At 39.6% G+C, this 21,054-nt stretch overlaps 5 protein-coding genes across 5 annotated transcripts; 2 read left to right on the top strand and 3 right to left on the bottom strand.

Moving 5' to 3' along the window:
- Positions 1-5,493: 5,493 nt before the first annotated feature.
- LOC124910117 lies at positions 5,494-7,062 on the bottom strand. Its single transcript, XM_047450737.1, has 4 exons — positions 6,909-7,062; positions 6,577-6,845; positions 5,951-6,165; positions 5,494-5,884 (listed from the first exon to the last, which is right to left on the bottom strand). The coding sequence occupies exons 1-4, from the start codon at positions 7,060-7,062 to the stop codon at positions 5,494-5,496; spliced, it is 1,029 nt and encodes a 342-aa protein (XP_047306693.1).
- A 4,238-nt stretch (positions 7,063-11,300) lies between these two features.
- LOC124910116 lies at positions 11,301-12,375 on the top strand. The gene is made up of 4 exons (XM_047450736.1): positions 11,301-11,381; positions 11,623-11,699; positions 11,970-12,162; positions 12,277-12,375. Exons 1-4 carry the CDS (start codon positions 11,301-11,303, stop codon positions 12,373-12,375), a joined length of 450 nt encoding a protein of 149 aa, XP_047306692.1.
- Positions 12,376-12,949: 574 nt separating this feature from the next.
- Positions 12,950-14,405, top strand: LOC124910662. The gene is made up of 5 exons (XM_047451338.1): positions 12,950-13,065; positions 13,541-13,636; positions 13,719-13,817; positions 13,919-14,059; positions 14,247-14,405. Exons 1-5 carry the CDS (start codon positions 12,952-12,954, stop codon positions 14,388-14,390), a joined length of 594 nt encoding a protein of 197 aa, XP_047307294.1. The 5' UTR covers positions 12,950-12,951; the 3' UTR covers positions 14,391-14,405.
- A 1,661-nt stretch (positions 14,406-16,066) lies between these two features.
- LOC124945146 (DEAD-box ATP-dependent RNA helicase 47, mitochondrial) lies at positions 16,067-18,272 on the bottom strand. Its single transcript, XM_047485529.1, has 2 exons — positions 18,117-18,272; positions 16,067-17,857 (listed from the first exon to the last, which is right to left on the bottom strand). Exon 2 carries the CDS (start codon positions 17,831-17,833, stop codon positions 16,223-16,225), a length of 1,611 nt encoding a protein of 536 aa, XP_047341485.1. The 5' UTR covers positions 17,834-17,857; positions 18,117-18,272; the 3' UTR covers positions 16,067-16,222.
- Positions 18,273-19,223: 951 nt separating this feature from the next.
- Positions 19,224-20,703, bottom strand: LOC124945826 (heat stress transcription factor B-2b). The gene is made up of 2 exons (XM_047486330.1): positions 20,269-20,703; positions 19,224-20,196 (listed from the first exon to the last, which is right to left on the bottom strand). The coding sequence occupies exons 1-2, from the start codon at positions 20,518-20,520 to the stop codon at positions 19,462-19,464; spliced, it is 987 nt and encodes a 328-aa protein (XP_047342286.1). The 5' UTR covers positions 20,521-20,703; the 3' UTR covers positions 19,224-19,461.
- Between the last annotated feature and the right edge of the window lie 351 nt (positions 20,704-21,054).

Genomic DNA, 21,054 nt, shown 5'->3' with positions numbered 1-21,054 from the left:
GATTGTTGAATAGTTAGATATACTTGAGATTGGTGAAAATGCTAAGATTGATATAGTTTGAAATGCTGAGAATGTTTGTGAATGGTTTGTGAATATTTGATTTGCATGTTTTGCTTATTATGAATATGAATGTTTGTGAATGTTTTGCTTAGCTGGTATAGGGTTTTAGGGTGGTGAACATTAGGGTTTTAGGGTTTTAGTTTAGGTTTAGGGCTTGGTGTGGGGGTTGGGCGTGGGGCGTAGGGATTAGGCGTGGGGGTTGGGCGTTAGGCGTGGAAGTTGGGCGTGGGGAGTGGGTTTGGGCGTGGGTCTTGGGCGTGGGGCGTAGGGCTTAGGCGTGGGGCGTGGGGAGTGGGCGTGGGGGCTTGGGCGTTGGGCGTGGGGAGTGGGCGTGGGGGCTTGGGCGTTGGGCGTGGGGGTTAGGCGTGGGGGCTTGGGCGTTGGGCGTGGGGCTTGGGCGTGGGGCGTTGGGCTTGGGCGTGGGGGGTGGGGCTTGGGCGTGGGAGTTGGGCGTTGGGCGTGGGAGTTGGGCGTGGGCGTGGACGTGGGCGTTGGGCGTTGGGCGTTGGGCGTGGGCGTTGGGCGTGGGGGTTAGGCGTGGGGCGTGGGGCTTGGGCGTGGGTGTTGGGCGTTGGGCGTGGGCGTTGGGCGTGGGGGTTGGGCGTTGGGCGTGGGGGTTGGGAGTTGGGCGTAGGGATTAGGCGTTGGGCGTGGGTAGTGGGCGTGGGGCGTGGGGGTTAGGCGTGGGGAGTGGGGCTTCAATTATTAATATGATTTTATTGTTTTTGATCAACCAAACATTGTGTTTATGATTTTAATGACTGTTTTTGCAGATGGCACCAAAGGAAACCATTCTCAATGATTTTAATGGCCGTGTTTCATGGAAATCCACCGGTCCTAGCTTGGCAAAGATAAAGGAGAGGTTTACTCACCATGATCTTTTGGATAGGGCTTTGCAGACCCAATTCAAGTCTATATTCCAAGCCCCGACATTATTATTTTCAGGAACCATACTCCATCAGATGCTTATCAGAAAAGTTAGTTCAAATTCGAAGGAGATAAGGTTCATGGTCAAAGGTAAGGAGGTCTGCTGGGGCATGAAGGATTATGCATTGGTGACAGGCCTCAACTTTGGCAGATTTCCGTTGGTGGAGGAGGTTGAAGAATGTCCACCCCTTGTCCTCAAATATTTTAAGGGTAAAAAGGATGTTAAACTGAAAGAGCTTGAAGACCTTTTCGTCGGATGCTCTGATAAGGAGGATTCATGGAAGATGGGGCTCATATTTCTCATTTACCAGTATCTGTTCGCATCTGATAACAGGAGGAAGATAAGTTTAAGAATCTTTCACATGGTGGAAGACATGGAGATGTTCCTCCAATTTCCATGGGGAAAGGTGTCCTTCAGAGCTACCCTGCAGGGTATTGACAAAGATATCAAATACCTCCGTGGATTATATCTCTTGAAGAAGAAAAACTGGAACAAGAAAGGTGTATGTGATGTCGCTTATATTATACATGGGTTCGCACTAGCATTCCAAGTGTGGACCTATGAGCTTATCGATACATTCGTCCCCAATTTTGCTGAAAAGACACCGGAAGATGATCTTACAAGCCCAAGGATAGTGCTCTATAAATCTTTTAGGAGTTATACCGGACCTGAGGTATCTACAGCCATCCAGGAGTGCACTGTTCGAAGAAAAATTCATGAGTCTGCGGAGGAGAAACGAATGTACTCTGGGGACGACTTTGAAGATATGACAAACAACATTTATGATGAATTCTTTGGATGTGATACGAGGAAGAGAAAGATTGAGGTTTTTGAAGAAGAATAAAAACATGAAAGGACTCCCAAACCGCCGACCAAGAAGAGTAGACATATTAGTCCCAAGGTCCCTGAAGTTAGTGGTGACACTAGCCAAGAAAGCTCCTCTCATTCAATCCCTTCTGCGACGACTCCTATTCCAACTGTGTCTACATCTTGTGCACCAAATCGAGTGTCTCAAGACTTAACTGCCAAACTTGATGTGCTGACAAATGTTGTGAATGAGATTAAAAAGGATGTGAATGAGATTAAAAGTGAAATCAAGCTCATGAAGGACAATCAACAACTTATAATCACATTATTGGGGCAAAGAAATGAACAAAAGAATGGTGGAGGAGAAGAAAAAGAAGAGGCAGGTACAGCTGCAATTGATACTCAGAAGAGGACGACAAAGAGAAAGAATAATAATCTTACACTTGTTGAGAATAGAACGAAGAGGAAGAATGATGATGTTGATAATGAGAATAGGACGAAGAGGAAGAATGATGAGTTGATGAACTCTAAGAGGAAGAAGACTGAGGATGATGATGAGATTACAAGAAAGAGGAATGAGAGGAAGGAGAGGCGAAAGAGGCTGGCGATTTTGTCAAAGAAGAAGATTGATGATGAGTTGGCCAAGAAGAGGAATGCTGAGAAGTTGGCCAAGAAGAGGAAGGCTGAGAAGAGGAAATCGAAAAAGGTACACACCCTAAACCCACACGCCTAAGTCTCACGCCCCACGCCCACTACCCACGCCCCACGCCCACTACCCACGCCCCACGCCTAATCCCTACGCCCTACGCTCAACGCCCAACCCCCACTCCCAACGCCCAACCCCCACTCCCAACGCCCAACCCCCACGCCCCACGCCTAACCCCCACGCCCAACGTCTAACCCCCACGCCCAACGCCCAACCCCACGCCCAACGCCCAACCCCCACGCCCCACGCCTAACCCCCACGCCCAACGCCCAACCCCACGCCCAACGCCCAACCCCACGCCCAACTCCCACGCCCAACGCCCAACCCCACGCCCAACTCCCACGCCCACGCCCAAGCCCCACGCCCAACACCCAAGCCCCCACGTGGAGACTTTGGAGAAGGACGAGGAGACTGAGGAGAATGACAAGGTATGGTATAGAACGTGCGAATCCCCACGTTCCACAATGTATATATATTAATCTGATTTTTCATTGTACAGAATGATGATTCGCCCCCCACGCCAAAAACCTCTCGCAAATTGGTTTTTGATGGCTCAGAGGAGAAGAATGATGATGTGCATGAGAACAAGGAGAACAAGGAGAATAAAGAGGTGGAGGAGAACAAGGAGGAGGGGGAGAATAAGGAGGTAGAGGAGAATAAGGAGGAGGAGGTGGAGGTAGAGGGGAATAAGGAGGTGGAGGAGAACAAGGAGGAGGGGGAGAATAAGGAGGTAGAGAAGAATAAGGAGGTGGAGGAGAACAAAGACAAGGAAAAGGAGGTGGAGGTGGAGGTGGAGGAGAACAAGGACAAGGAGGCGGAGGTGGAGAAGGAGAAGGAGGTTGAGAAGGAAGCTGAGAAGAATGACAAGGTATTGCACCACGCCCTACATTCCAATTCCACAATGTATATTAATCTAATTTTTTGATTGTGCAGGAAGAAGATTTGCCCCATGTTCCAAAGGAGAAGAAAGAGGAGGTGGAAAAAGAGATTGTGAAGGAGGTGATTGTGGAGACTGAGGAGGAGAAGAAGAAGAAGGAGAAGAATAAGCAGAAGGAGAAGGAGAATGAGGTGAAACAATTGACTCTCTCACAATTTGTTGGTAAAAGTTTTCGGAGAAAGAAGAAGTCGAAACAATTGGGGGAATACACCGACCCTGGTGGGAAAGGGTTTAAACTAAATGATCCGGTTAAGGTTAATCCTTTGTTACGAATTGACGAGGAAAAGATGAAGGAGTTGAAGAAATGGTTAAATAGTGATGCAAAGGATTTCAAGGAGTTGACGACTTGCTCTGCAGATCGTTCTTTATTCAACAGATTGCTCAAGCCTCAACAATGGTTACACAATACGGTAAGTATTTCTGTTCTCTATTTTTTAAACCCCACGCCCCACGCCCTACCCTCACGCCCCACACCCTACTCCCACGCCCAACGCCCTACCCCCACGCCCAACCCCCACGCCCAAGCCTCTCACCCCACGCCCAAGCCTCTCACCCCACGCCCAACGCCCAACCCCCACGCCCAAGCCTCTCACCCCACGCCCAACGCCCAACCCCCACGCCCAACCCCCACGCCCAACCCCCACGCCCCACGCCCAAGCCCCACGCCCAACGCCCAAGCCCCACCCCCACGCCCCACGCCCAAGCCCCACGCCCAACGCCCAAGCCCCACCCCCACGCCTAACCTCCACGCCCCACGCCAACCTCCACGCCCCACGCCCAACCCCCACGCCTCACGCCCAACGCCCACTACCCACGCCCAACTCCCACGCCCAACGCCCAAGCCCCACCTTTTGTTCTACACCTAATAATTTTGCTTAATCTATAATTTTTTTCGCAGGAGATAGATGAAATCTGTCATCTACTGAAACGAAGGGTTGAGGAGTTCCCTAAGACATATCCAAGAAATTTCTCAATTGCTGACTCCAATTTATCTCAGAAGATGAATAATCGCTATGAAGTGTTCACCCCGAATCCTGCAGGCTACAAATTCGACGATCTCATGGAATACGTAATTGGTGAAGGAAGTAATCCTTGGAATATTGTTGATATGATATATGTACCCTTGAACATAAAGTAGAAGCACTGGGTCCTGTGCAAGATTCATCTACAAGATTGGTGCATATATGTATATGACTGCGAACAGAATATGTTCCCAAAGGATGAATATGACACATTCTTGGAACCAATGTGTGTAATGGTGCCGTACTTGCTTGAACAGGGGTTCAGCACGAGCGATAAACAAAGGTTTCCACAGATCAAATTGGATGCGATGCCATATTCCATAATACCACACCCAATAGTCCCAAAGACAACCAAAAGTGGGGACTGTGGGGTTTTTACTATTATGCATTTGGAATACCTTACTGCCTCATTGGATATATCAAATGTGGTCACTGAAAATATGAATTTTTGGAGAAACAAATGGGCAGTAAGGTTATTCCATCAAATTGTAGACCCTTGATCTAAATTCAATATAAATAGTTATTTTGTTTGCTTCAAATTTCATTCTAAAATTAGTTAATTATTGTTGTCTTTGTTAGATTCAAATGAATGAGATTTTCCAGTAATATGTATAACAAAACCTTAAATTAATTCAAGTAAATGATATGTAAAGCTCCAACGCCCAAGCCCCACGCCCAACGCCCAACCCCACGCCCAACGCCACGCCCAACTCCCACGCCCCACGCCCAAAGGCCCACGCCCCACGCCCAATGGCCCACGCCCCACGCCCAATGGCCCACGCTCCACGCCCAATGGCCCACGCCCAATGGCCCACGCCCTACGCCCAAAGGCCCACGCCCCACGCCCAAAGGCCCAAGCCCCACTTATTGCCTTTGGGAACCTGCACATCAGATCTGTTACAATAGAAAAAAAGTCACCTGCACATATACCACCTGGACAAAACTACCACCTACATATATATATAAAACATCATATGGAATAGTCACTAATTCAGTTGGTGCAAAAACTTACAATTTAACAAAAAGATACAATTTAACCAAAAGAAATATTGTCTAGAGAATGTGGCAAAGATGAAGATTGTGAAGGTTGTGCCAATTGTGACGGTTGTGAAGGTTGTGAAGGTTGTGAAGGTTGTGAAGGTTGTGCCACTTGTTGTCTTGAAGTAGATGGTGCAGGCATCACTGCTTTGCATGTTGCCCTGTTATGGCCTCGACCGCCACATGAGTTGCACCGTCTCTGTTCCTTACGAGGCTCACCTTGTGATGGCCTACGCTTTGTTGTTGGCCTACCCTTCTTAACCTTGATGGGGGGTTTTAGACAAACTCGTTCCTTGATATTTTCTGGAATATCCCAAGAACCTTCATCGCAAACTGGATAACATGTATCTACATATGCCATACACCATGCTTCAGTTGTGAAAAACCTGAAAAAAAACATTTAAGTTATATAAATTCAATCTTAGAATTAAACAATGCAATAATTCTCTAACCTTGAGCAGTACTCATAAGGAATAGTTTTCCGAGAACGGGCAGCAGCAAGGGCATGTTTACAAGGAAGACCAGATAGATCAAATACCCTACAAGTACAAGTTCGAGTTTGGAGATCAACTTGAAAATCATGTTGACCGTCATTCACATGAAACTCGAATCTGTTAAGCGGATTAACGGTGTAGAATCTGGCCTTCTCGGCTTGTTCACGTAAGTACTTTTCATAATATTGAGATAAATGTTCTGTGTGGTTAGAAGCTTTTTCTCTTCTATCATGAAACCATTCTTGTAGTGTGATTCGTAAATACTCAGTCAATGTTGATATGGGATATTTCCTAGCATTTCTGCACTGACTATTAAAGTTCTCAGCGTAATTGCTTGTCATTTGATTGTATCGAAAACCAGGAAAAAATGCACGACTCCATCTCTCCACTCCTATCTCTTCCAGATAGACAGCAATACGAGGGTCCTTGATCTTGATCTTGTCAAAATGGAGTTGAAACTTTGGAACTGTATATGCGCGTGAAGCCATATCAAACTCATCGTGGCAGTTATCGGTTTTGAATTTGGCCATAATATTCATTTTGATGTGGTATGTGCATGCCGCGTGATGTGCTTCTGGAAAAACAGCGGACAAAGCATTGGCAATACTTGGGTGTCTATCAGATACGAAGACGAGATTCGGGACTAATCCAATTGCCACTCTTAATTGTTGCATAAAATATATCCAAGAGTTATTATTCTCCGAATCAACAACGCCAAAAGCAAGGGGAAATAGTTGTTCATTCGCATCCAATGCAATTGCAATCAATAATTGACCTCCAATCTTGTGTTTAAGAAAACTAGCATCGACGGACAATACTGGACGACAATACTTGAAACCTCTGATTGAGCAGCCTAGAGACATGAACATATATCTGAAATGACCATGCTCATCCGTCTGAATGTCAGTTATGGTACCTGGGTTACTCTTCGCCAACATGAACAAATATGATGGCAATTTTCCATATGATTCCTCCACTGTTCCTCGCACTGCCATTAATGCTTGTTCCCTAGACCTCCAAGCCTTATTATATTTCAGCTTAAACCCATAATTTGTCTGCATGTCTTCCATTATTTTTTTAGGCATGTAGTCATGGTGATGGTCCATATACTTACGTTTGATGCACTCCGCAATTACCCATGATGGTGCTTGCCTCACATTCTCTTGCCTCGTCAAAATTGAGCATGTGTGTACATTTAGTAATTTTCGAATCTCAAACATCTCTTGAAATTTCCCTTTCACAGCACGCAACCTCCACTTGCAATTCTCATTCACACATTTCACAAACCAAAGAACTTTTGTTGACTTTTCGATTTTGAATTCAAAATGATTAGCCATCGCATATCTATGCACCCTCAATTGAAGTTCTTTTTTGTTCTCATAAAACGTACCCACTTCCAATCCGTTTTCAAGGGTTAATTGAGCATGTGTTTCAACCGGGATTGGTTCCTCAACATTAATGGATGTTTTCCTCATAGGGGAAGTGGCTGGCCTGGGTTCAAAAGGGGGGGTACTAGCAACCAATTCACTCGGATGAAGAAATGGGACTTGTTGTTCTTCATTTACTGCATTGTGTATGTCATTTTGGGGGAGTGGATCTTCATGCTCAAATTCAGAAACCTCCTCTCTTTGGATTTCATCCGTTGGGTGTGAAGGTTGTGACTTCTCTAGTAAAGATACACAAAGAGGAGTGTTTTGCTCTTGGTGTGAAGTCGAAATATGTTGCACATAGAACATCACATCGGATAACAGCAGGAGGAGCTCTTTTAAAAAGACAATTATACTTCACTTTCAACACTAAATCATATCTCACTTTGTCCACGCGAATAGCATCATAGACGATTTCAGTTAATTCTTCATATGTAGTATTTCGGGATAGATGCACACCTACTAAAGAATTTGCTTCAAAAGAACTAACACCTTCATCATCTTTCAGCCACTCACCATCATATAGGACAAAACAGCTAACATATAAATTGGAATCTGCAATTGATAGAAATTTAAATGTTAGTGTACAAAAGAAAACCTACCATAAATGGATCGTTGGGCTTGGGCGTGTGGCGTGGGGGTTGAGCGTGGGGCGTGGGGCGTGGGTCTTAGGCGAGGGGTGTGAGACTTGGGCGTGGGGTGTGGGCGTGGGGGTGGGGCGTGGGGCGTGAGACTTGGGCGTGGGGTGTGGGCGTGGGGGTGGGGCGTGGGGCGTGGGGCGTGGGGCGTGGGGCGTGGGGGTTGGGCGTGGGGCGTGGGTCTTTGGCGTGGGGCGTGGGGAGTGGGCGTGGGGCGTGGGGGTTGGGCGTGGGGCGTGGGTCTTTGGCGTGGGGAGTGGGCGTGGGGCGTGGGTCTTTGGCGTGGGGCGTGGGGAGTGGGCGTGGGGCGTGGGGGTTGGGCGTGGGGCTTGGGCGTTGGGCGTGGGGCTTGGGCGTGGGGCGTGGGCGTGGGCGTGGGGGTTGGGGGTTGGGCGTGGGGCGTGAGGGTAGGGCGTGGGGCGTGGGAGTAGGGCGTGGGGCGTGAGGGTAGGGCGTGGGGGTAGGGCGTGGGGCGTGGGCGTGGGGTGTGGAGGTGGGAGATTATGCGTGGGGCGTGGGGCGTGGACCGATTTTGACAGCATTTCGTTTACGTAGCATTTCCCAGCATTTCTCAGCATTTCAACCATAACATTGACAGACATTCAACCATAACTTGAATGAAATGAGATTGATAGAAATGAACGTACCCATTTAGATGGTCTCGTCGTCGCGGGGTCTTAGTTGGGTCTCAGGCGTCGCGGAGCTGTGTCGTTGGCGTGGCGGCAGTTGACTACGGTGGCTGGCAGTTGGGGGAAGGGAGGGTGGTGGGGTCGCGGTGGAAAGGAAGAAGAAAGGTGATTGGGGGAAGAAGGGAATGTTTGGGAAATGGGGGACGTGTGGGGGATGGGGGGTGGTGGGGGACCAACGGGAGGGGAGTGAATGAGAGGAGAGAGGGAAAAGAAAAGAAAGAAAAAAAAATTAAAAAATGAAAAGGTTATTCAGGGGTATAATTGGAAAAAATTATAAAAAAAGGTTAAAAAACAAAAACAAAATTAGTGAGGTTAAATTTCAAAATACTCAAGTTTTTAGGGTCATATTATCAAATTCCCCTACAAATCAATTTCATCATAAAATAATATATATATATATATATATGTCACAATAATAAAAACTAACTTATAAACTATTAACTCAGGCTTAGATGTCTTGTGTTACTAATATCTTTCAATCGAGACTTAAATGTTATGTTTTAACTTATAACCATTAATCGAGACATAAATGTTATGTTTTAACTTATAACCATTAATCGAGACATAAATGTTATGCATAGACTCATAATCATCAACCAAGACTTAAATATTCTGCGCTGACTCATAACCATTAACCAAGACTTAAATATCTCGCGCTGATCATCAACCGAGACTTAGATGTTCCGCGCTGACTCATAACTAGTATAAGCACTCGAGGCATATGTAACTAAAGTCAGACCCAGGTAAGAATAGTTAGATGACCGATTAAGGCCCCCTCCCAAGGGAACCCAAAATCTGAAAAAAAAATATATATATATATATAACACCGATAAGGTTTGATTTGTAAATCATTATAGGATAACAAACTATTTAACCAACTATAACTATGATAATTTTATTAAATAATATAAATTTATTATATTTATTTAATAAAAAAAAATATAACTACGTTTACATTCTCATGACTGCTACATTAAGTGGTCGTCCAATGTAATAAAATAATTTTACCATTTTATTCATATCTTTTCAAATCATTTTAACAAATATATATATATATATATTAGTGAACTATGTAATTTTAAATTATCATATAATTTACTTTTATAACAAAATAATTTTAAACAAAAATTCACTTTAAAAACATAATATAGATAGAGATTGAATAATGGATGCACTAGTCAGTATTAAATTATTAATTTAATACACGTGTCTAGCATGCATGTGTAGTGTGTACTCAGGTGTCGGTTAAAATAACATTACAGCTGCCTTCAATTTAATATTAATTATAATAATATTTAATTATTACATATACTACATTTACTCTCTCAAAATTATGTAAAATATACACTTCATAACAATTAAAATATATTCATTCTTCAAAGACTTGTTCTAATATAAATATGGATAAAAACCATAATGGATCCCAACTAGGAAACACTCATCCACAATTATTTGAGTTTGGATTTTTTTTAATCTATATATTTTTTTTTTTCTTTCAAGTATCTCATCAGAATTAATGAATATTAATTTAGGTGAAATCATATTTTGAAAAATATTTTAACTATACGTATATTCATGTAATAATAACACTTTCAACTCTAAATAAAGTTTTCAAATTGAATTGAATTGAATTAAATAAGGAACAAATTTAAATAATCAAATATTAGTAAAATTGATGGTAAAAAATTGGGCATACAAACAAATATAACAGTTTGATGAAAAAAAAGATAAAGACATCACTCAAAAGACCATAATTTTTTTTTATCAATAAATAAATATAATAAAATTTGAAATTGGACAATAACCCATTAAAAAAATTTTAGAGACTTTTAAACATTAATATAGCATTTGAAAATTAAATGAATGGATTACCCATTTTTAACAAAAATTTCAATACAGACTCCTTAACATCTCAAATCATGACATTTTAAATAGAACTTCTTAAGTTGAAAGAAAAATTATGAATTAAGTTGAAAAAAAATCATGATAGTAAGTTAATGCTAGCTTTAATCTTAATAATAAGAATATATGAAAATTTCTATAAGCAAAAATCTAAAATCTAATCATTATCTTGTACTTTCAAAACTTTTTTAATCAAACATAATCTTTTTCACATTTTCATTTAATATCTCCTTTATATGTAAATGTTTTCTCCTTAAGTAACTAACCAATTCACTTCACTCCATCTCATAACATTTGAGAGAAAAATATTTATTAATCTAGTAACAATTAAGAGAGAACAAAATCTTGATGAATCTTTATAATTAAGTTTGAACTAAAAAAAACATTAATCTTGTAACAATTAAGAGAAAATTTTCTTCAAGGAAATAAATTTTGATTTAATTTAATAAAATCATAATTTATACTAATTTAGTTTAACAAATATTGTAACTGTAATTTTAACTAATAAATTATCCGATAATAGTATCAAACTAGTAGCTCTTTTTAAGGCCATTTTTTATTTTCTATAAGTAAAATTTGAGCCCATAGAAAGAAATAGTAGAGAGAGAAAGAGTTTGACAGTTTTCATACGGTCTTCTTTTCCGGCTTAAAAATGGTGGTCGGCGAGTCACTAGATTGGCTTCCCTCCGGCTGGACTAAGCATGTCAAGCTATGCAACAATCGGAAAATCAAGGTAACCGGAGCATTTCTCCGGCGATGCTACTTGTTTCTCGTTAACATTCATAGTTTTATCGGCTTTATTTTCTCATAAACTGCTAATCGATGATCGGAAAAAGTAATTTTCTTTTACAATCGAGGTTAATTGACGGAGATTTAGCTAGATTCGTCTTTTGTTTTGACATGCACGAGTGCATGCAAGCTAATAATGAGTTTGTGTTCATGAATATATCACGATCATGCACGAAAACTGACAGTCGATTTCATCTAGTGATGTCCTTTTTCTAGAATCTTCATCGCATTTCTCATCCAGTGTTTCTAGTTTCGATTGTTGGTTAGTATATAGGCTGCTGCATTTTGTGCTTGATGAAATTTGTACAGGATTGAACAGAATACTCAATTTTAGTTTGATATCAAATCAGATGTCAAGGAAAGGGGATTTTTTTAGGGTTATGTTCTTATGTTGATGATGTACGAGCACATGCATCTAATAATTAAACATTCTATAAACTGCAATTTGTTGTTTATTACATTTCCACCATTTTTGTCTTACATTGATGGCTTGATAGGGCAAAAATTCATAGTTCTTGTTAAATGCTTTTAGTTGTCTGACCATTCTAGTTAATTTGTTACAGTCCTACATTGAACCTGTGACTAATCGGAAGTTCTATTCGAAGCCAGAGGTGTTACGTTATCTGAAACATGACAGCAGCACATCTAAACCAAATGCCACAGCAGAAGATGATGATGATCTTTATGAACTGGAGAAATTGGACGATGATTATTCTCAGTGCAATGTTTGTTATCATACCCTTTTAATCTTTTGTCCTGTTCAAAACATTTTTATTGATGGTCTATCTTTGATTTATGGAGTCTGATCATGTTATTAAATACATGCACTACTAATTTAGGCATATGAAAAGCCTGACTGGTTGCCTCATGGATGGACAATGGTGTTGACACCTCCGAGGACTAGTTTGCTAAACAGTAAGACACAGAAGGTAACATAATTCTAGTGAATTTTTTTTAACATCTTTATTGGCATTTCTATTATAATTTTATTTCTGAAATTGGCTGGTTTATAGGACACTCTTGGGGACCATGATTACTAAACAGACCTAGGAATATAATTTCCTTTTGGACTGTATTCTGCATGACAGATGAATGCATGTTTTGCTGAGATAAGCAGCAATCTTGTGCTAATTATGTTTGTATTGCTGAAATTTGTGTGCTTTACAATGATTTTAACCTTGTAACATAGGCTGCATATTTCATAAACATGTGAAGGGATGCTTATGTTAGAATTTAGAGAAAAGAGAAAATATTGTATTGAGGTCTCCTCTTTCATTAGATAAATTGTCTTTTTTTTAAATGGGTCAGGGTGAAGACTTGAATCCATGACCCTAAGGACATTAGTTCAAGTGCTCCACCAGATTGTCTTTTTTATAAACATGAATTATGCATATAAAGAACTTAGTATAATAATAATATGGTAATAGTGTGATAATATTCTTACCATATATAATAAATATAATAAATATGATGATATAACTTCATATTTTAATTTTGTTCTATTACAGTTCATTATGGACCCATTGACTGGATGGAAATTCTTTGCATCACCAACAGAGATTTCGTATCTCATGGCTAAATGTGGTCAAAACGAATCTGAACAAGAGAAAGGGGCAGATGGATCAAAGGTGTTTCTCAGATCTTCAAGTATTAAACTTACGTCATGCTTTCCATGTGACGACATTTCTATATGGACTAAACATTGGTGGAAACTGCTAAGTAACAAAGATCTGTTTATATGCACATTTTGCTTTATCTTATGATATATGTCCTCTCTTCAAGAGAAAAGGACAGCTACTATATGAAGCCAAAGTTTTTATTTTCTTTATAGATTAACTAAAATATTAGGACAATTCTTCATTTCAGCTAGCCAATTGTTTAAATTCAATCCATCTAAGTTCTGAACTTTCATTTGTGCCTTGTTTGTTTGCTAAGATTAACATCCCCGTTTCAACCTTTAAGATTCTTACTTTAGAATAATCACTTCATTTTTATGATGAAAATGGTCACTATGGTTCATTGAACTTGTAATGTCAACCATTGTAGGTGTCAAAAATATTACTGAATTCTTCTGATGGATTTGCTTCTTTCCCTTTTTTTCAGACTGACCAAATGTGTTTGAAGCCAGAGAGTTCTGAAAATCTGGAAACAACAAAGGAGAACAATTTCTCGTCTGAAATGGAGAATAGGAACAAAAATGTTTGTTTCACACTATATAGACATTATGATGATATCTTGAAACCTACAATTTTGTTATGACATAAACATCTTCCTTATCTAGGTTTATATTGAACGGAAGAAACCAGATGGGTTACCTCCTGGTTGGACAAAAGAAATCAAAGTTACAACAACAAACACAGGACGTGTGAGAAAAGATCCGGTACTTATCTTTCATCTTTCACATTTTTATTTCAGATTTTATTCTCTTACTGTTAGTTTTTAATTATTGAGGATTTATTCAATACAAAATATGAACTGCAGTACTACACGGATCCTGCAACTGAATATGTGTTCCGTTCCAAAAAAGATGCACTGCGTTACCTGGAAACTGAAGATATCTATCAATGTATTATGACTCCAAGGAAGAGGGATGAACTAAAGTTTCTAACTGATGAGACCTTGGTAAGAATACTTTTATTTCTTAGCTATGCTGAAACAATGGAGATTGATTATGATACTTAAATAAAATGGAATAATAAACACTTCAGAAATTGATGACTATTTTTGTTAATATTCCGAAATTGGAAAAACTATTTCATTAACGTGACTAAAGAGCTTAGTGCTTATACTGAACTGTCTTTTGTTTCAGGCAATAGATGAAGAGGATATAAATTCTACAAAGCTAAAGGATTACCCAAATCAAGAAACAAAAGTGGGGAACACTTTCACTTCTGAACAGAATGAAATAGTCTTTGACGACGATTCGCAGGAAAAGGTCTTTCTTCTTGCCTAAAATATCTGCCAGAACTTAATAAATTAACCACGCACATAATAGCTAATAGTAACGTTTTTGCAATATTGTGAACCATGTATAGATTATGGTAGCTCAACAGACACCAAATAACCTTCCTCCAGGTTGGACCAAAGAAATTAAAATCCAGTTAAAGGGCAATGTTATCATCAGAAAAGATCCGGTAACTATAGATCACAATCTGTCACAAAGTTTGTCTTATAAGAGTCTAATATGAAGGTGCTATCTATATGTAATTCCTGCAGTACTACACAGATCCTGTGAGTGGATATGTTTTTAGGTCAGAAAAGGATGCACTACGGTTCTTGGGATCAGGAGACATTCGCAAATGTTCTATCAAACCAAAGAAGAGGGATGAACTTGAATGGCTAAAAGGAGAGACCACTGTAAGTATTTGCATTGGTCATTTTATCGAAATAACTCAAAATTGAAGTTCTTGTTGTCCCTTGTTCAATTCATCAGCCACCGCCTGCTGCAACTGGTATTTGGAAATCGAGTAACCAAACTAGGAAGAAACGTTTGTTTACGGAGGTACCTTCCCCTTCCCGTTCTTCAAAACGGTTGTCAGCTCTCAAGTCAAATGATGGAAACCAGCAGCAGCCGACAGTTTTAACAAAAGAATCTCTGAGGAAGCTGCCGAGTCAGATAGATGAGGAAGGAGATGGGTCAGATAAAGATTCACTTGAGAATCATCAGGGGAGCATAAAAAGTGATGATGATGATGATGATTATGAATTGGACCCAGTTGAAGATGTTTGTTCAGACCCATGCATAGACTTTGCATACAAGACTCTTACAGGTGCCATATCAATAGAGAATGTCCTACAAGAAGCCGGCACTTCGAACCTACGACCCAAGACAGGTCCAACCAACTATTCTCAGCAGGCTGGAAAACCGCATGTTCCTTAAGAAACGAAAATGCTAAGCTGTTGGTTACTAGTTACTACTACTACCAGGTTAATCTTTTTTTGCTGTTATTTTTCCTTAAGAAACCTTTTGTTGTATTGTAACATACAGTTTGTTTGTGTATGTGTATGTGTAATATATAGTTAAGATGGATTTAAGGGGTATTTTGGTCAGACTCTACTTTTGATGTCTTACTAATATGTGAAGAAGACTGTACCTTTCTTACTAACCCCATATGTTAAATCTATGCCTTTTTCTTTTGGGTATTCCTCCATCTTTAAATTTTATAATTTCTAAGATTTAACATAAACAATATATTTCTGCTTCACTATGTAATTATTTGAGTTATAAGTGTTAATTTAATTATGAGTTATATTGTTAACTTTAAAAATAACAAAATAAATTTGTTAGTTAAAAATATAAATTATGTTATTAAAATTTTAAATATGTTATTTTAATTGAATATTTCCCTTATAACAAATTTACACATACAAAAATATATATATTCTGATTTGATTTTATAGATATTATTTTCTATTATTTGTAAATTAATTTATTATATACAATTTCTTATTTAAATTAAATGAGAAATATTTTTTTAATACAAAAATAACCATGAGAATTATTTTTTTATATTAATTTTTTTTTTCAACTTGATATGCATGTCTTTGCTAGAATGAATCTGTTTATGTTTTTAGTTGGATAAGCATATAGATAGAGGTCAAAACACAAATCACAATCAATATTTCTCACACAGAAAGCACAACAAATGAATCTAATAATTGTTTTGTATTTGAAACCCAGGCAAAACATGTTCAATAGACAAAACCTTATGTAATGCTCCTATATATAAAATAACGTTTTCTAAATACTTCAAAAACAAACATCAATATAAATGTGTACCATTCTCATTTCGATTCCTCGACAACAAGCCTCCCATCGTTAAACTCGCAACTTTCAATCGGGATCCCCAACTGCTTCTCCAGTTTCTTCACAACAAACACCTCCCGATCCTCACACACAGTTACCACAACGCCTTTCCTTCCAAGCCTACCCGTCCTACCGGCCCTATGCGCATAATGAGTCGAATCAGTAGGCAAGTCGAGATTAACCACCAAGTCACATTCCGACACATCCAGACCCCTAGCTGAGAGCTCGTTCGTCACCAAAACTCTAATATCACCGTTCTTAAACCTCTTAAGAGTAGTTGATCTCGCCAGCTTATTAAGATCCCCGTGAAGCTCCGCGGAATCAATCCCGCGAGCCTCAAGCTTGTACACGGCGTCCTTCAACTGCCTCGAATGGTTCATAAACACGATCACTGATTTCGCGTTGAGCGCGTTTATGCACCGCCTCAACGTGTCGACTTTGTGTTGTATACGTGAAACGGAGTAGTAATGTTTTAAACCGGGCGGTAGAGTCGATTCTGGTGGTGAAGGTGAAGGAGGGCTGCCCGAAACAGACGAATTAACTGAGATTGAAGGACGGGAATCTTTGAGCGGGGTAACGGTTTTCGCTTGAACGAGTAACGGATCTTTTCCCCAGCTTACGGCTGCCCTAATCACGGAGAAAGGAACAGTTGCAGACACCATGATAATCCTACGGTCGGGGCTGGCCGTGCTCGTTACCCGGGCAACTGCGCCAGCTCTCCGACCGACGTGTTCCAATATTCGATGCATGGCCTCGTGGAAATTAAACGAGAGAAGCTCATCGACTTCATCTAGAACTAGGTAACGGCAGTTGTGAGTGTGAAGTTTTCCAGCAGTGCTAATCTCCGCGATTCGACCTGGAGTTCCAACGACGATAATCGGTTTATTCTTCTTTAAAGCCTCTTCCTGTCGTGATCGATTAGCTCCTCCGACAAGCTGCTGAACAAGTCTTTTATCCACCGGTCCTAACAACTTCTCGACTTCTCTAAATATCTGAATTCCCAGCTCTCGTGAAGGAGCCACGACAACCGCTTCAATCTCACGTTTGTCACTTTTTTTCGATGAAACCAGTTCGGATAAAATGGGGAGGAGATAGGCCAATGTCTTACCAGAGCCCGTGTAAGATTGAATCACAGCATCGTGATTATTACGAATAACCGGAACTGCAGTCGATTGAACATCGGTTGGAATCTTAAACCCTTCCTTATCGAGTCTCTCCAACAACCAAGGTGGAAGACCGAGGTCTGAAAACGATTTCGCAGCGAATGGGGCTCCTTCTATATCAAGTGAACTTTTTTTTAAGGCCTTCTCCATTCTAATAGTCCTCGAGACTTTCTCTTTGATTCTGAGAGCTTTGGCAGCGTCGTTTTGTTTATCAATGTCTATAGTTGTGTCGAGTTCGAGTTCGTTTCTGAACCCTAGGCTTGCGAGAGTGAGTGGCAGTTTTTTGTCATGGGCCTCATGGGTATCATGTCTCAAGAAACGTAGAGTGGTGTGTATTGGAGATCTAGTACAAACCTGTCGTAATTTGCTTAATGCAAATGAATCACCGATGAAGAAAAGGAATTGCGTTGAAGCTAGCGACGGCATATCTTTAAAGATATAAACTATTCTCTGCATCAATTCAATTCAATTCAAATCATAAGAAAGAAAATGGATCAGCATTCAACAGTTTAATAGATGGTTCAAGCATTTCATCAAACACCTGGTAGGCAAGTTTTAGCATGTGCTATCAGATAGTACCAAAACCTAAAGTAATCAATCAATCATTCTAAAATGGCTAATACCGTATTGAATCTAGTAAATGATGATTAAATAACTTCAGACAAGGATAGAATCGCGCATTCATATAGAGAGAAAGAGATTAACTGACCTATTGAGAAACGGAACATGTGAAGTATATACGTCAATAGCGTGCCTGATGAACCGGCGATAGCGATTCTAGGCGGCGGCGATAGCGATTTTGGGCGGCGTTGGATGAGAATAAGAGATACAGACCAGCGGCAGTGGCTTCAAAAATCAGATGTTATCCTTACTTGAGATTTGAGAACGAAAGAGAGGCATAAATTCATTATAGTCCTTTAACTTATGAATAATATTTAAGTCATCTATTCTATTTTTATTTATATCAAATTCAAACCTAATGATTTGTCACCCAATCTGAGCGATTTTCTCACCCTCAATACAAAAGAAGGAAATTTAAACCATTCTCATGACCCAACCTAACTTACTTTATTTTATTTTTTTAATTCAAACAAAAATGCCAATTTTATGCACAAAATTGATTGGAATTATCAAATTCGTTTATTAAGTTTTGAAATTATATGATGTATATGTGTCCTAATTTAGGAATTCATTGAGAAAGGAAGCCTAGATAAATTGCTATGCAATGCTTCATCAGAAAACTGTTTGGCTGTTACCGGGTAGTATTTTCTTTTTTTAACAAAATTCATTTCATTAACAATGTAAAAATAGTATATCGTCATGCCCAACGCAAAAAGTACCAACAAAACAAGATCAGTTAATTCTGATGATGTCAAAAAAAAAAACAGGAAAAACCAAAACCCAACCCACATATAGAATATGCTCAAAACCGAAACCACGAGTCATTCAGTGAAACGGTTCACTCAAACAAACCGACTAGACACAAAAACAAATTGTATCTCTGACTATTTTTCTCTAAATTGATGGCGTGAATTAAAAAAATATTTAATATTTGGTGGCAGATGTGCTATTTTTCTCCGAATTGAAGACGTGAATTAAAAAGAATATTTAATATTTAGTGACAGAGGTGGATAAAAAAACAAATTAATAATTACACCGTAGGATAAATTTAACACGATTTTGTCAATATTGTATATATAAAATTGACATTTCTACCCTTTATTTTATCATCCATTTTGTAAACCAGTTTTAACCACTATTTATAAATATAAATACTTTATCTTAAACAAAATATTGCCAAGACAATTTAAAAAAAAAAAAAAAAACTCAGCATAACAATAATGGGCTAATTAACAAAAAAAAAAAAAAATTAAAAAAATGATAATAGTATATATTATCTATAAACATTTATGACCAGCCAATGAAATCTGGTTATGCCTACGGGTACCACAATCTAGAAGTTTCTTTCAAAAGACTAAGCAACTACCATCAGTTGGATTATTGACACGCGTCAACATCCAACTACTCTAATCAGATCGCTAACCAAATTACATTTACTTTTCTCCTAGCCGACGATCACTCCTTCCATCCAACGGTTCTAATTTCACTTCTCTTTGTAATTGCGTCTGCATACGATCACGCCCATGATCATCTTCTTCTTCTTCTTCGGTGGTCTCCCTTGCACGTTTCAAACCAATCGATACACCGAATAATCTAGGGTTCATCGCTAAATCGCAATCCGTAACACCGCCGCTACCGCTGCCGGAACCCTCGCCGTCGCCGTCGAGTTCATCCATGCAGGTTTTCGTCGCCGGCAACAGATCCAACGCTCTACATTGTTTCTGTTGTTGATTATGATGATGATGATCCGGCGAATAGTTCGTCATTAGATAAACAACGTCGTTACATAGACTCCGTAACCGAATCAGTTCATGATTCATATGAGCGTTTTCTCTCCTCAATCGATCATTCTCCTCCGTCAGATCCGTCGTTGTTCCTCGATTCATATCGGTTATAATCTCAGCTGGATATGAATTCGACGAAAGAACCTGCTCCTGTTCCTGCTCCTGTTCTTCGCCGGAGTTTGTTACGGATATCGCTCTCACCGGAGGTATAACCGCCACCGTAACCGTTACCGCCTGCGCTAATGCGGCAACCGGAGATGGAGATGGAGATGCTGTAATCAGAGAGATCTTCCTACGCTGTATATCACGAAGCAATACCTTTTGTCCTCTACGAAAACAATCGTTGGCAAATTCCCACCGATCTGGAACAACCTTCTTGAATCCCTACATTCAAAGGAAAACAAAATTCAATCGATTGAATAAACAATAGAGAAAGAGATTGAAAGATGTACATACGTAAGTGTTCAATTGGCGAACGAAACTGGAGAAGTTGTTATGTTTGAAGTATTTAGGTAACAAATCTCTAGCGAATTCAGCAGGTCGCCATACAATGAAAGTAGTTCCATCATCGTTCCATGAAATGGAATCATCAAAAGAAGGATCATCTACGAGCTGATAAGTTTTGGTAAGAAATGGAGTAGGTATAGATCTGTTGGATGAATCTTCGAGACCTGGTGTTGTCTTCTTCTCAGCTTGTAATGGCGCCATCTATAGAGAAGAATGAAGATGTAAAAATCACAGATCTATAAAATTAGTTAACGAAAACGATGGCAGAAATTGTGGATGAGCGATTGGAATAGATTTCATAAAGATTATGATGATGAGAGAGAAAGAGAGTGTGGACTTTGGGAAGAAGAGGGGGAGAGAGGGTTTTTATTTCTAGAAAGTTCTAGGTAGAAGATTGGAATGAGAGAGAAAGGGTAAATATAGAAAAATAATAATAAATAAAATAAGAGGAGGTTGAGTGAGGGACCAACCAAGAAAGAAAAAGAATAATATAATATTAATAGGAAAATATAAAATAAGAAAATAAGGAAAGGAAGTTGCGAGAAGGCGCTCTTTTTATTTCTTTCCTTCTTTCTTATACTTTCCAGAACCATCATAAAGTTTTCTTTCATGTGTTCTTTCCGTGGTCATTCATATTAAATATTAAATATTATTTTCCAATAGAGTCTTCAAGATAGAGTTATACAAAATTAATATATATATAATATTATGCGATTCATTTATCCAGTCAAGTGA

This window comes from Impatiens glandulifera, chromosome 7 (genome assembly GCF_907164915.1).
Source record: "Impatiens glandulifera chromosome 7, dImpGla2.1, whole genome shotgun sequence".
Lineage (NCBI taxonomy): Eukaryota > Viridiplantae > Streptophyta > Magnoliopsida > Ericales > Balsaminaceae > Impatiens > Impatiens glandulifera.
This window is presented reverse-complemented; position numbering and strand designations above follow the sequence as displayed.